The 14,002-nt window shown below is 41.5% G+C and overlaps 1 protein-coding gene across 8 annotated transcripts in view; it reads right to left on the minus strand.

Annotated features, from left to right (window-relative positions):
- Positions 1 to 109: 109 nt before the first annotated feature.
- The window catches only part of OGA (O-GlcNAcase), a 35,862-nt gene continuing 21,969 nt past the window's right edge, over positions 110 to 14,002 (minus strand). For 3 of the 8 annotated variants that reach the window (XM_077947302.1, XM_077947299.1, XM_077947298.1), the window contains 6 exons: positions 10,041 to 10,126; positions 8,979 to 9,041; positions 7,458 to 7,543; positions 6,999 to 7,191; positions 3,327 to 3,486; positions 110 to 2,239 (listed from right to left, as the gene is read on the minus strand). In XM_077947302.1, the coding sequence (XP_077803428.1) occupies positions 2,103 to 2,239; positions 3,327 to 3,486; positions 6,999 to 7,191; positions 7,458 to 7,543; positions 8,979 to 9,041; positions 10,041 to 10,126 (725 nt within the window). In that variant the 3' untranslated portion in view covers positions 110 to 2,102. Of the gene's footprint in view, positions 2,240 to 3,326; positions 3,487 to 6,998; positions 7,192 to 7,457; positions 7,544 to 8,978; positions 9,084 to 9,813; positions 9,873 to 10,040; positions 10,127 to 14,002 lie in introns of all 8 variants that reach the window. The other 5 variants (XM_077947301.1, XM_015148052.3, XM_015148051.3 and 2 more) reach the window with 3 other exon arrangements.

Raw genomic sequence — 14,002 nt, forward strand, 5'->3', positions numbered from 1 at the left:
CTAACTTGGAACAGCTGTGGAGAGGAGGCATACTGCTTGTAGGTGAGGCATGAAAGAGGAGAGAAGGTAGGGCGCAGACAGGAAACAGATTCACACAATACAACACGACAAGCATTCACTTCAAGTTTTATTTTGCCTCTTGCATGGTCTTTTACAGTTCGTTTTCTACAGGAACTGAGCTCTGATCTAAACAATCAATAAAAATGTCATTCCAACCTTAATATTCATAACCAGGAAACAGCATAGCACTTCATGATCCTAGAGTGATGAAAGCAAAGACCAGGACATCTGTTTCACAGTTACCTGTGACCAGACCAGCCAACATGATTACTAAAAGCCAAGATAAAACCAAAAGTAAACTTACTAAAACATCCTGATTCCATGAGGTTAACTCTGAAATCCTCCAGACAAAATGCTAGAATTGTCCACTACTGTTAAATACGAGAAAACTGAGGAAAATTCAGCTGTCTTACTATCTAGTAGGGGTCTTCCCTTCATCTCAAGCCCTCAAAAATGCAAACTTGGTTCCAGCTTTACAACATACCATATCCTTCTATCAGTTAAAAGGTTTCTAACCTTAAAACCTTCTCTCCTTTCTTCTCACCTACTTAGTGCATACTCAAAGGCCTTGGTTGAAAGTCACTAGGTACCACTAGGTACAATGCTTTAGGGCTGTCAAAGCCCACACTGGTGGAGTTCTATGAAAGAAACTGAAGTTTCTTTCTCTTTACCCCTCTCCCCTCACTCAGCTCGAAGTTAAACAGCTGATGCAAAACTGCAGAGAAGCAAGATAACAAAATACTGTTATGAATCCATGGAGAAATCAGCCAGCCATGATGAAAAAATGAGTCCTGCAGAGATTATCTGCCAGCTTCATGCTCAGAACCCTTAGAAACACCGAATCTAAATGAAAATACATGAAGCTTTCACAATCTGGTTAAAGGAAAAAGGTAACTGTAAATAACTGGTTAAAGTGTGCTCATTCTTTCTTTCAGAAATTAGATACAAACATGCAAGAATTAAAGACTCTGATTTAATAAAAATCAGTAGTAACAGGTCTTGAGATTAAAAAACAACTGACCTGAGGGCAAATGGGACCTATCAGTTCCCGAACCCTACCTGACAAATGTCAAATCCAACATTTCACATGCTGACCTAATATTGAGGTTAATTTCCAGAAGTAACTGCACCTTGCAACAGATTAAGTCCTACAAAATTAGGCTCTCGTACCCCAAATGGTCATGGCCTAGGCGGGAGGCACTTTAAAAATAAAACTTCAAAAAGAACAAAAACAACCCCAAACCCAAAGACAAAAGAAAATCCACTTTTCACTGGTTTACATTATTCAAAGTGCCATTCTGAACCAACACCCTTTCATTTTTAGAGGAAAAAAATTTACAGAAACAGTAAACACAAAGGATAGTCAGGTTACAGCTAGTTTATATACAAAGAAATTTACAAGTTTGTCAATTGTAGGCTTTTGCCACAAACAAATGCACATTTGTCCCTACAAAGTAACATGCCTGAACCAAGTCATTACAGGAGACAATTGGCCACGGCTTTACAAAAAGCAGAATAACTGCCCCAAATTGAAATTATTTATTCAGCTTAAACTAATGCCACAACCATCCCACTTGGAATCACTCCACCCTGACACTTCTGAAACCCACTAAATCTTTTTCATCTCTGCCATGTCCCCAAAGACTGAGACATTTCACTCAATAAACCAAGGAAGATGACAGATGTTATTTTGATTACCCTCAGGTGAGAAATGCAACCACACTGGATGCAGAAAATAGTGCTGACTACATTTATTGAAGACTCTCTCCCTGTATAAGCCCATGTAAAAGGTCTCAGCACCTAACACAAGACTCAAAAAGGAAGCCCACATCTCTTTCATACAGGATTTGCTGCAATACTATATTCTTCCAACCAGTGAGTAGTCTGAAAGTGTGATGGGTGAGTTTTACATAGTCTTCTTTGTTTCGAATCCAATTGACTGATCTGTTGCCACTCCAGAGGCTGAACTGTATGAAGACCTCAACTGCCACCCACAAGGTGCAGTTAAGAGACTTTTGGACAGTTCACAGTGCCTACAAATGTCACAGGCTCCGACCAAGTATAACCACATCCTTTGGAAATCCTTCCATTTTTGCAATTTCAAAACAGCCTAACTTGCTGTAAAATTCCAGAATTCTTTTATCATCTGGTCTCACTTCACAGAAAGCTCCCCGGGAGCCTAGAAATAAAACAAATATTCAAAACATAAATAAGTCACTTAATTAGTATAATTATGGATATAAAACTATCATCTTTGATATAGTTAATATAAACAGGGCTTGTCAATGCCAGCACCTGCATTTCATACAATTAAAAAAATTCATATTCAAAAAATTAAATAATGAGTGGCCACTGCACCCGGCTTTTTTTTCTTTCCAAGACAGAGTCTTGCTCTGTTGGAGTGCAGTGGCGCCATCTTGGCTCACTGCAACCTCAGCCTCCCGGGTTCAAGCAATTCTCCTGCCTCAGCCTCCCAAATAGCTGGGATTACAGGTGCCTGCTACCACTCTTAGTAGAGACAGGGTTTCACCATGTTGCCCAGGCTAGTCTCAATCTCTTGACCTTGTAATCTGCCCACCTCGGCCTCCCAAAGTGCTGGGAATACAGGCGTGAGCCACCGTGCCCAGCTCAATTTTTTTTTTCAATCAGGCAGAGATGGGGTCTCAGCTACGTTGCCCAGGCTAGTCTCAAACTCCTGGACTCAAGTGATCCTCCCACTTCGGCCTCCAGAATTGCTAGGATTACAAGCATGAGCCACCAAGCCCAACCAGCATTTCTCAATTATTATTTTTGTTTTTTTATTTTTGAGATGGAGTCTGCTCTGCCCAGGCTGGAGTGCAGTGGCGTGATCTCAGCTCACTGCAAGCTCCGCCTCCTGGGTTCACATCATTCTCCTGCCTCAGTCTCCCGAGTAGCTGGGACCACAGGCACCCGCTACCACACCCGGCTAATTTTTTGTATTTTTAGTAGAGACGGGGTTTCACCGTGTTAACCAAGATGGTCTCGATCTCCTGACCTTGTGATCCACCCGCCTCGGCCTCCCAAAGTGCTGGGGTTTACAGGCGTGAGCCACTGCGCCCGGCCAACATTTCACAATTATTAATACACATGCAATTCTTCACCACTTATTAATTCAGAAACCAAATCATAAAAGGTGGGAAAAGCAGTATAAATTTACAATTCACTTCTTTCCTTTTATATCCAAAAATATATAGTTCTTTCCCTATCTTGCCCAAATACCACCAACTCCACAAATATGTACTCACCATTAGCCTTCAGTGAAGACAGGAGGCAAGCCATCATGCTTTTGGCCACACTTGGGTCAGTTACTTTTTTGTGAATGTCCATCTTTATCAGAGAAGGGAAATTAGCAAGGAAAGTTTCTGGCAATACTTCCTGTTCTTCATGGAAACTCAACATTATTTTCTGGAAAAATTAGAATCTCTTGACTTTCACAATAGTTACGCATTAGAATCTAACTCAACTACAGAATTCAGCAACAAGAAAGCAATATTTAATAACTCTTCCAGTCACTATGTAAGTTATCTCACACAGGATTATCCTGTAATTCTAGCTGAAGCGTTTTCACTTTCTTTTTTTGAGACAGGATCTTCTTGTTGCCCAGGCTGGAGAGAGGCAGGCATTCTCTCTCGTGTGCACAAGCGCGCACTCTCTCTTTCCCTATTTATATTGTCAGGGCTGGTCTCCAATTCCTGGGCTCAAGTGATCCTTCTAGCTCGGCCTCCTGAAGTGCTAGAATTACAGGTGTGTGCCACTGTGCCTGGCCACCGTTTTCATTTTTAAAAAGTTTGAGCCGGAGATCGAGCCCATGCTAGCTAACACAGTGAAACCCCGTCTCTACTAAAAAAAAAAAAATACAAAACATAAGCCGGGCGTGTTGGCGGGTGCCTGTAGTCCCAGCTACTCGGGAGGCTGAGGCAGGAGAATGGCGTGAACCCGGGAGGTGCAGCTTGCAATGAGCCGAGATTGCACCACTGCACTCCAGCCTGGGCTACAGAGTGAGACGCCCTCTCAAAAAAAAAAAAAAAAAAAAGAAAAAAAAAGTTTGGGCCGGGACTGGTGGTTCATGCCTGTAATCCTAGCACTTTGGGAGGCTGAGGCAGGCGGATTGCCTGAGCTCAGGAGTTTGTGACCAGCCTGGGCAACAAAATAAAACCCTGTATCTACTAAAAACACAAAAAATTAGCCAGGCATGGCGGCGTGCGCTTGTAGTCCCAGCAACTCGGGAAGCTGAGGAAGGAGAACTGCTTGAACCCCAGAGACACAGGTTGCAGTAGGCTGAGATCCACCACTGCACTCCAGCCTGGGCAGGAAAAAGGGTTTGTTTGGCCAGGCGTGGTGGCTCACTCAAGCCTGTAATCCCAGAACTTTGGGAGGCCAAGGCAGGAGAATCACGTCAGGAGTTCGAGACCAGCCTGGCCAACATCGTGAAACCCCATCTCTAGTAAAAATACAAAAATTGGCTGGGCCTAGTGGTAATTCCAGCTACTGGGAGGCAGAGGTTGCAGTGAGCTGAGATCACACCATTGCACTCCAGCCCAGGTGAGAGACTCTGTCTCAAAAAAAAAAAAAGTGTCTAAATGCTATGTGGTATTGGATCCTAGAACAGGAAAAGGACATTAGCAGAAAAACTGGTGAATAAAGTTTGGTGTCTGATTAATAATAATGTACCCATGATGGTTACTTAGAGTTCACAAATACAGAAAATGGATAAGGAGTATATAGAAACTCTGTTTTAACTCGGCAACTTTTCTGTAAATCTAAAATCATTTGAAATACATAAAATATTTTAAGTTAACGTATTCCTTACATAAAAATGTGTAAATTTTATGTTATTTATATTTTACCACAAATTTTAAAAAGTTCATATGCTGAAAAGTGTCAGATGTGGAACACCAATACATCAGCATTTCAATCACCAGCATAGTGTCAATGTAATCTCAAGTAAGCGAGGAAACACCAAACCAGCCTTTTGTTACACAGCCATGTGACTAAGGGCAGAAGGTAAAATATAGAAATAAACTATAAATAAAATGAGGCCCGGCGCAGCAGCTCACGCCTATAATCCCAGCACTTTGGGAGGCTGAGGAGGGCAGATCACCTGAGGTCGGGAGTTCAAGACCAGCCTGACCAACATGGAGAAACCCTGTCTCTATTGAAAATATAAAATTATCCGGGCGTGAGGCAGGAGAATTGCTTGAACCCGGGAGGTGGAGGTTGCGGTGAGCCAAGATTGGTTCACTGCACTCCAGCCTGGGCAACAAGAGCAAGACTCCGTCTCAAAAAAAAAAAAAATAGGACTATGAATACTTTGGTATGGTGGAGAGGGGTAGAGAATTTTAGAAAAGGAGAAGAGAAAGAACATGGAAGAAAAAAGTATCACAAGTAGGCGTCCAAATATCTTATTTACTGTGCATAAAAACTATCCTCAAGAAGGAACTATCTAAAAAATGCATGCACTGGCCAGGCACAGTGGCTCACACTTGTAATCCTAGCACTTTAGCAGGCTGAGGCAAGCAGAATGCTTGAGCTCAGGAGTTTGAGATCAGCCTGGGCAACATGGTGAAACCCCATCTCTACCAAAAAAATTGGCTGATGCTTGGTGGCTTGCACCTGTAGTCCCAGCTACTTGCAGGGCTGATGGAAGAGGATAACTTGAGACTGGGAGGTCAAGGCTGCAGTGAGCCATGTTTGTGCTATTGCATTCCTGGATGACAAGGTGAGACACTGTCTCAAAACAACAACAACATATACTGATGTATAAACCAAAATAATCATATAATATATTGGCCAACATGGGGCACACAACTTTTTTGGAGATGAAAAATGTATTTAAGTTGGGACAGGACAGACTAAGAAGTGCTCCTATCACAAAGTAGACTCTCAAGAGAAGCTCACTCTTATTTTTAAATCACAATGTAGAATGCATTACTCAGAAGGCAAGTTATTAACCTTCTGACAACCAACCAAACAGATTTAAATTAAATTGTCCTGAGTACTCAACAAAACGACCATAGTATCTTTTGTTTTTTTGAAATGGAGTTTCGCTCTGCCGCCCAGGCTGGAGTGCAGTGGCACAATCTCGGCTCACTGCAACCTCTGCCTCCTGGGTTCAAGCAATTCTCCTGCCTCAGCCTCCTGAGTAGCTGGGATTACAGGCGCCCGCCACCACGCCCAGCTAATATTTTTTGTATTTTTAGTAGAGACGGAGTTTCACCACGTTGGCCAGGCTGGTCTTGAACTCCTGACTTCAGGTGATACACCCGCCTTGGCCTCCCAAAGTGCTGGGATTACAGGCACGAGTCACTGTGCCTGGCCAAGACCATAGTATCTTTAAAACAAAGAGGAAAAAAGTGTTGTCTTTACTGTGTTTTCACCTGAGGAAATATTACAACAGTACTCCCAAATAAAAAATTGTCCCAATATTGGAGAAACAGTGAAAAATGTCATGATAAGAATAAGCCATAAGAATTCTTTTTTTTTTTTTTCTTGAGACAGAGTCTCGCTCTGTGGCCCAGGCTGGAGTGCAGTGGCCAGATCTCAGCTCACTGCAAGCTCCGCCTCCCGGGTTCACGCCATTCTCCTGCCTCAGCCTCCTGAGTAGCTGGGACTACAGGCGCCCGCCACCTCGCCCGGCTAGTTTTTTGTATTTTTTAGTAGAGACGGGGTTTCACCAGGTTAGCCAGGATGGTCTCGATCTCCTGACCTCGTGATCCGCCCGTCTCGGCCTCCCAAAGTGCTGGGATTACAGGCTTGAGCCACCGCGCCCGGCCAAGAATTATTTCTGCAAGAAAATTAACTTACAGAAGCACTAAGATTTTATGACGTATCTACGTACTTTTCCATTTTAGTAAGTACTTTAATAAAACAAAACAAAAAAACCATTACCATAGTATAATTCTTAACCTGTGTATTACCTCAGCCTCAGAGAGTTCTTTGTCACCATTCGGCTTGGTATACTTCTCCTGCATGAAGGGTATCCAGGAAATTTTACATTTTTTAATAAAGGGGGTCACATCTACAGTGCCCAAGGCGTAACCACATATGCCATCTTCATCTTCTAGGACAAAGCAGTAATCCAGGCTGAGGGAAAGCAGCCCTCCTACTAACCTGCTCAGAAAGAAAGAGGCCACAGTAAATTTAAGTTGCTAATATAAAATTCAGACTTCAGTGATGTAAGACCCACTGTACTTGAATGAACTTACGGAAGCTACATTTAGTGTAAGAAGGAACTGGAAATGCACACACATTCAGATTTTACTAAAGCCAAAGTCGGATATAAAATAAATGAATGTATTTCCAGTCATCACCTCCCCTCAATCTGATAAGCCTGGCTATAAAAGGTCTATTCCCAAATCCAAATACTCATCACATACTTGTCTCCAATAAGATCAGGCTGACTTTGAAAGGGTAAACCCACTCCATCGTCATACATTTCTCTGCAAATCTTGTACACGGATGCCTGAAAATATAATCTAGTTAAGCAACACATCAAGAAAAATGGTAGCAGAATCTAAAAATATAACTCACCAGTCAGTCTGAGGAGGGAGTAACAAAATGGCCTATCAGAAATATCACCTCTTCTTTGTAAAATAAAGATTTATTCATTGAGTCAGATTTGTAAAACCAGCAAAAAACAGCAAGGTTTGAGGAATACTGAGAATTGGCTTTTACAGAGGATGGTTTTTGTTTTTGATCTCTGAGACAGAGTCTTGCTATCACCAGGCTGTAGTGCAGTGGCGCAATCTGGGCTCACTGCAGCCTCTGCCTCCTGGGTTCAAGCAATTCTCTTGCCTCAGGCTCCTGTAGCTGGGATTACAGGTGCATGCCACTACACCCAGTTAATTTTTATATTTTTAGTAGAGACGGGGTTTCACCATGTTGGTCAGGATGGTCTCGATCTTCTGACCTCGTGATCCGCCTGCCTCGGCCTCCCAAAGGTGTGAGCCACCGCCCCCAGCCTACAGAGGATGACTTTTGATAGTAAGTTGTGTTCAAAGGCCAGCAAACCTTGAGGTATAGTCTCTTGACTTTCTATACATTAGGGATTCTTCTAAAATGTTTAAACCTGTTACTGTATTTTTTTATTTTTGTGTCGCCCAGGCTGCACTTGCGCGATCTCGGCTCACTACAACCTCCACCTCCTGGGTTCAAGTGATTCTCCTGCCTTAGCCTCCCAATCAGCTGGGATTACAGGCATGTGCCACCATACCCATCTAATTTTTTTTTGAGACAGAGTCTCGCTCTGTTGCCTAGGCTGGAGTGCAATGGCACGATCTCGGCTCACTGCAACCTCTGCCTCTAGGGCTCAAGGGATTCTCCAGCCTCAGCCTCCAGAGTAGCCGAGATTACAGGCACACCCAACTAACTTTTTTTATTTTTAATAGAGACCATGTTGGCCAGGCCAGTCTTGAACTCCTGACCTCAGGTAATTTGACCGCCTCGGTCTCCCAAATTGCTGGGATTACAGACATGAGCCACCGCGCCTGGCCCTGTTACTGTCTTTAAACAGTCTTGCTTTTTTTCTTTAGTTGATTGTCAACAGCCTGTAGGTACTTCACAATTGAAAATTACAGAACACCAATATATTAGAGAAAATCAGTCAAGGACAACACATCATTTAGACACATTAACTATTTTGTAACTCCAACTCTGAATACAATTCATCTGACTTTTTCAAGGGAGAAATTAAAGAACTTGGCACAAGATGTTAGAAGTCTAAACTCCTTAGATTCTTCCTTAAATTTCTCAAGATACGTTGAATGTTTTAATGAACTTTCTCCATCTAAAGTTTGCAGTTTTAAGACAGAAGGATTCTTTTAACCAGTGAGTTCAAAGGTAAGTTTTAAGTGTGCACCATACCCATACACCAAGTTGGTAGGTAGAGAGACAATTACCTCATCTTTAGGAAAATAAGGTCTTATAGTATAAACTTTGGAGGTAGGAGTCAGTGGAGGTGGCTGAAAAAAGAGATCATTTGCCCCATCAATTGGCAGCAAACGCTGTGGGAAGAAAAAAAAGGAGATGGATTAGTGTTGGGAAGGTATCCATTTCTTTAAATGGGTGTGCACTGCAGATTACCAACTTATATTAACTGGCTACTGCAGGCAGACCTAAAGAAGAGGGGTGTACTATGCTTTACTAATAGAAATACCTCTTTGCTGGGGGAGGGGAGTGCTTCTGAATAGAAATTACCCACTCTGAGTTACAGCTTTAGTGGCATATTAATGGGGATTTAATTTACAGTAAAAACAAAAACAAAAACAAAAACAAACCTATTCCAATTATGACAAATCTATTTTTTTAAACCTATCTTAGATAGACCATCTCTCTAAGATAAGATGGCAGAACAGAATGTCAGGAGGAGAGGTTTGGTCTGAAGAGGGTTATCTGTCCAGGAGACGCTTTATCCCCAAAGCAATGCGCTTCAGTTTGCTGTGCGCAGCAGAGCACCTGTTGGGGGGAGAAAAGTAGAGCACCTAGAAAGTCCATGAACAAATTCCAGCAGCAAAAAAACTCTGTTAAATTTTCAGCAATGGACAATTCTTTCAAGCACATTATATTTACAAAATAATTGGATAAATATCCAAAAGCTCTTTCACCATTTATTTGCATAATTACTATTTTTTGCTCATGGAGTTTCCACTGGCAGATAAGCATGCGCGCATTGTGCATTGCGGGCGCAGATTAAAATGCTGTGCGACCTGCAAAGAAACAATGTGAAGTGTATACCTAGAGCCGCTGCGCTTCGCAGGCGCGGGGGGGATTGGCAGCATCTCCTTCAGAAATTACTGTGAAAGAGGAGGAAAATTTGATTTAAAAATCCAGCTATGTAACTAAATTGAATTTGGGACTAGAAAGCCTTCGGCAGACCAATCCTTCCAGCCATCTGATGCGCAACATAAGGTTTCTCATAAAACAAAGAAAATGTCAATTCAGTTGTGAATTCATATTGATACCTGGAACTCTCCTGCTAGACCACCTCTAAAGGCCCAGGGTTCTTGGTCTCCAATTAAGAATTGTGCTGAAGAATGACTACGACACCCTGTTGAGATCAGATCCAAGCGGAGAACGTTACGAGAAAGGGGATTTCCTGGGGTCTCAAATGTCCAACAAACTGACAAACACTTCGTGGAAATAGCTCTCTAACAATAATCAGGGTTTCAGGGCAAGGCTATGATAATAATTATTATTTTTAAAAATAGTAATGGCATTTCAATACTAATGTTCCTTCTTCCAATTAATAAATAATCAGTATTATCAGTTCTACTTAATTACGGGAAGGAAAGTAAATCCCAAGTTTGTCTGGGTTAACTTCATATATTCCCTAGATATTACACAAATCAAGCTAGCTGCTTGCTCTGTCATAAAATTGCAGTAACTATAAACTAAAATGACTGACAGATGATTAGACACTTTATTATCACAGCCCATGAAGGAATTAAACCTGTCTGAAGTCACATTTTACATTTTGAGGAAGGGTACAGGTAAGGGAAAAGGGCGGGGGAAGAGGATTAATCTTGTCAGAAAACTAAGGTCAGTAGAATAAAATACAAGAAATTAAGTTGACAAAATGAAACACAATGAGAAAAATTTTTTTGGACAAAATTCAAAATCAGACTTGGCTAATAACAATACCAGTCTGACAGATTCTGAAAACTAAGGAGAGCCACTTGATGTTATTTTGTCCAGAGCTAAATAACTTTTCTTAAAAGTATGACAGTATCTGGTTCCTCTGACCAGCCATTATAATCTTTGCAAAACACCGAATATACACATGGAATACAGAAGTCACTATTAAAGTCACCACTTAACTAATAGGCAATAAAGCTAGCTAACAGTAAGACATAATTAAAGGCAAATGTTTGGAGGCCAAATCAAAATCACTTGCCTAGTCTTCTGACAAGATAAAGCAGCGCAATATAGTTCTTTTCCATTGGAAGACAGCATTCTACCTCCTGTTCAAGTTAACAGTCTCATCAGTACAAGATATAGTGTGCTAGTCAGACAGTCCCAAAGCAAACCAATTTTTTGTTAACAATTCAGCCCATTAAGAGATTGTATCTGGTTTGTCATTTTTCAAGGGTAGGGGTACTTTTAAAAAACATAAAATGTAGTATTTGTAAAATAAATATGAAACAGGGTCAAAATTTAGACTATAAGAGAACCTGTCCCATTCCGTAACTCAGTGTAATTTACACTGCAGGAAAAAGACTATACCTCTCAAACTTTAAGATCAGCCAATTTCCCCTACCCCCTACTTTGAGACTACAACATAACTAGCACTTCCAACTATTACAATAAAAAGCTGCATGTACGAAGAGCTGTGTAAATGAAAACATGGTTAATGCCTCAGTCGCTGCGCAAACGTGACTTCAGTTCATGTCTACCGCCCTTAAATCTACCTCAGCTACCTCACAGATAGAACCTTGCAATTTAAACTAATTAATCATGACGCGCTGTGAACATCTGCCGCTGTCCATCCAATAGTAGTAGACACTTGTGCTGAGGATTCTCCCATCTGTACACAATGGGGAAGAAGATAATAGAAGTCATTAGTAATCAAAAGTACTGCATAGCCACATTGTTTAAAGGACTGAATGCCAGCTGGACTGGAGAGAGGAGGAAAAGGAAGGGTTCTAATCAGTAAACCCCTGAAATTACTACAGAACCAAGAAAATACTCTCCCTGTCGTGAGCTTTTGTAAAGCTATGTGGATACGAAGATAATTTTAAAACTTTTAAGATGTTACAAGATGGGGATGTCCAATCTTTTGGCTTCCCTGGGGCACACTGGAAGAACTGTCTTGGGCCACACATAAAATACACTAATTACAGCTGATGAGCTTAAAAAATAAATAAATTTTAAAAACTCACAATGTTTTAAGAAAGTTTACAAATCTGTGTTGAGCCACAGGTTGGACAAGCTTGCTATAAGAGCTTGGGATTGTGTAAGAGCTATCTATATAATTTTGGAAAGCTACCACCATAAATGCTTAGTGCAGACATAAAAACCCTAAGAAACAAACAATACTGTGTATAATCAAGAATTTAACTTCTAATAATTCTTAAATTAAAAACTGAGTATCAAATGTTTTCTGTAATGTATTTCAAGCTCAATAATCCAAATTTCAGGTTCAAAATTCCTAAGGGCCTTAGAAACTTAAGTTTAAATCCCTGTAAGAATTAATTATAAGAACCTGAGCAGATGCCTGGAAGGCACATGTTGTCATCCAACCACCAATATTGAGGTCTCCTGAGCCTAACGGTAGATGTCTCCCATGTCTAGGAGCTATACGGAGCCTCCCCGCCCACCTCTGCCTCCCCAGAGATGAAGTCTCGCTCTGTCACCCAGGCTGGAGTGCAGTGACACGATCTCGGCTCACTGCAACCTCCACCTCCTGGGTTCAAGTGATTCTTCTGCCTCAGCCTCCCGAGTAGCTGGGACTACAGGCATGTGCCATCATGCCCAACTAATTTTTGTATTTTTAGTAGAGATGGGGTTTCACCATACTGGCCACGCTGGTCTCGAACTCCTGACCTCATGATCTGCCCACCTAGGCCTCCCTAAGTGCTGGGACTACAGGTTTGAGCCGCTGTGCGCAGCCAATATTTCCTTTTTTTTTTTTTTTTTTGAGATGGCATCTCCCTCTGTCACCCAGGCTGGAGTACAGTGGTGTGATCTCAGCTCACTGCGACCTCTGCCTCCTGAGTTCAAGCGATTCTCCTGCTTCAGCCTCTCAAGTAGCTGGGATTACAGGCATGCACCACCACGAGTGGCTAATTTTTGCATTTTTTTAATAGAGACGGGGTTTCACCATGTTGGCCAGGCTGGTCTCGAACTCCTGACCTCAAGTGATCCGCCCGCCTCAGCCTCCAAGAGCGCTGGGATTACAGGGGTGAGCCACTGTGCCCGAAGCTATACAGAGCCTTTTACCATGAGGTCAGAATACTCTCTTCCACCTGTTATATACAGCAATCCCAAAAAAGTTATATATTTTCAAATTAACAATCAGAGACTCTACTTTTAGTAGCTAATTAGCTGTATCACAGGGAAACTTTTTTTTTTTTTTTAAACATTTAAGAGCCCAAAAGGTATACAGGCAGAAAGTGGAAAATCTCACTACTACTTTTTATTCTAAGCTCACGGTGTTTCAGATATCAATTTCACAACCAAGACCATGAACCCCATTCACAGTATTTGTGACTACTATGAAAACTATGACAGGTCAGTCAGCCTTGCTGCCTGCTGTGTGCTGTATATAAGTCCATTACATATTCCTTATAGCTGGATTGAAAACCTGAAAATGAAATGAGGTCCCTAGAGAAACTTGGCCATGCTGGTGCTTTTTACCAAGTTTGACAATTTAAAAAAAAAAAAAAAAAAAAGTGTTCAAAGGAGACATACAAAAGTCCATCCATTTAATGCAGCAGAGATGTTTTAGGGGACTACAATTTCTATCCCCTGGTAAAACCAACACTTGGTAGAAGGATAAAGAAAAAGTCACGTGAAATACTGAATAGCACCAGAATAGCCTTACACTAAAGCTCGCATGCGCACAGGGCTGGGAGGATGGCTTCCTCTTGCCAGGCCCCTTAGAGGTCATTTCAGCAATTGTTCTGTTAAACATAGCATTAATGTTATCAAGACACAGCAAGCAGCAGAAAGCTTATGGAGTCACATTTCATAGTGTCTCATCTCCAAATAAGATAAAAGTGGTATACAGGGTTCCATCCAGAAAGCATTCAGTCAGAGCAAGTTAAAGTCAGTACACTTTCTAACATATTTTTTTAAGATACTTATGCTGAATTAGCCCAAGGGAGAAAAATTAATGTGCTTGATGTATTTACTAAGACTTGCATCTCAAGTCTTCAATAATGCCTACTTTTGAAAGAAACCTAGGCAAAGAATTGAAAAGACT

Source organism: Macaca mulatta, chromosome 9 (assembly GCF_049350105.2).
Source record: "Macaca mulatta isolate MMU2019108-1 chromosome 9, T2T-MMU8v2.0, whole genome shotgun sequence".
NCBI lineage: Eukaryota > Metazoa > Chordata > Mammalia > Primates > Cercopithecidae > Macaca > Macaca mulatta.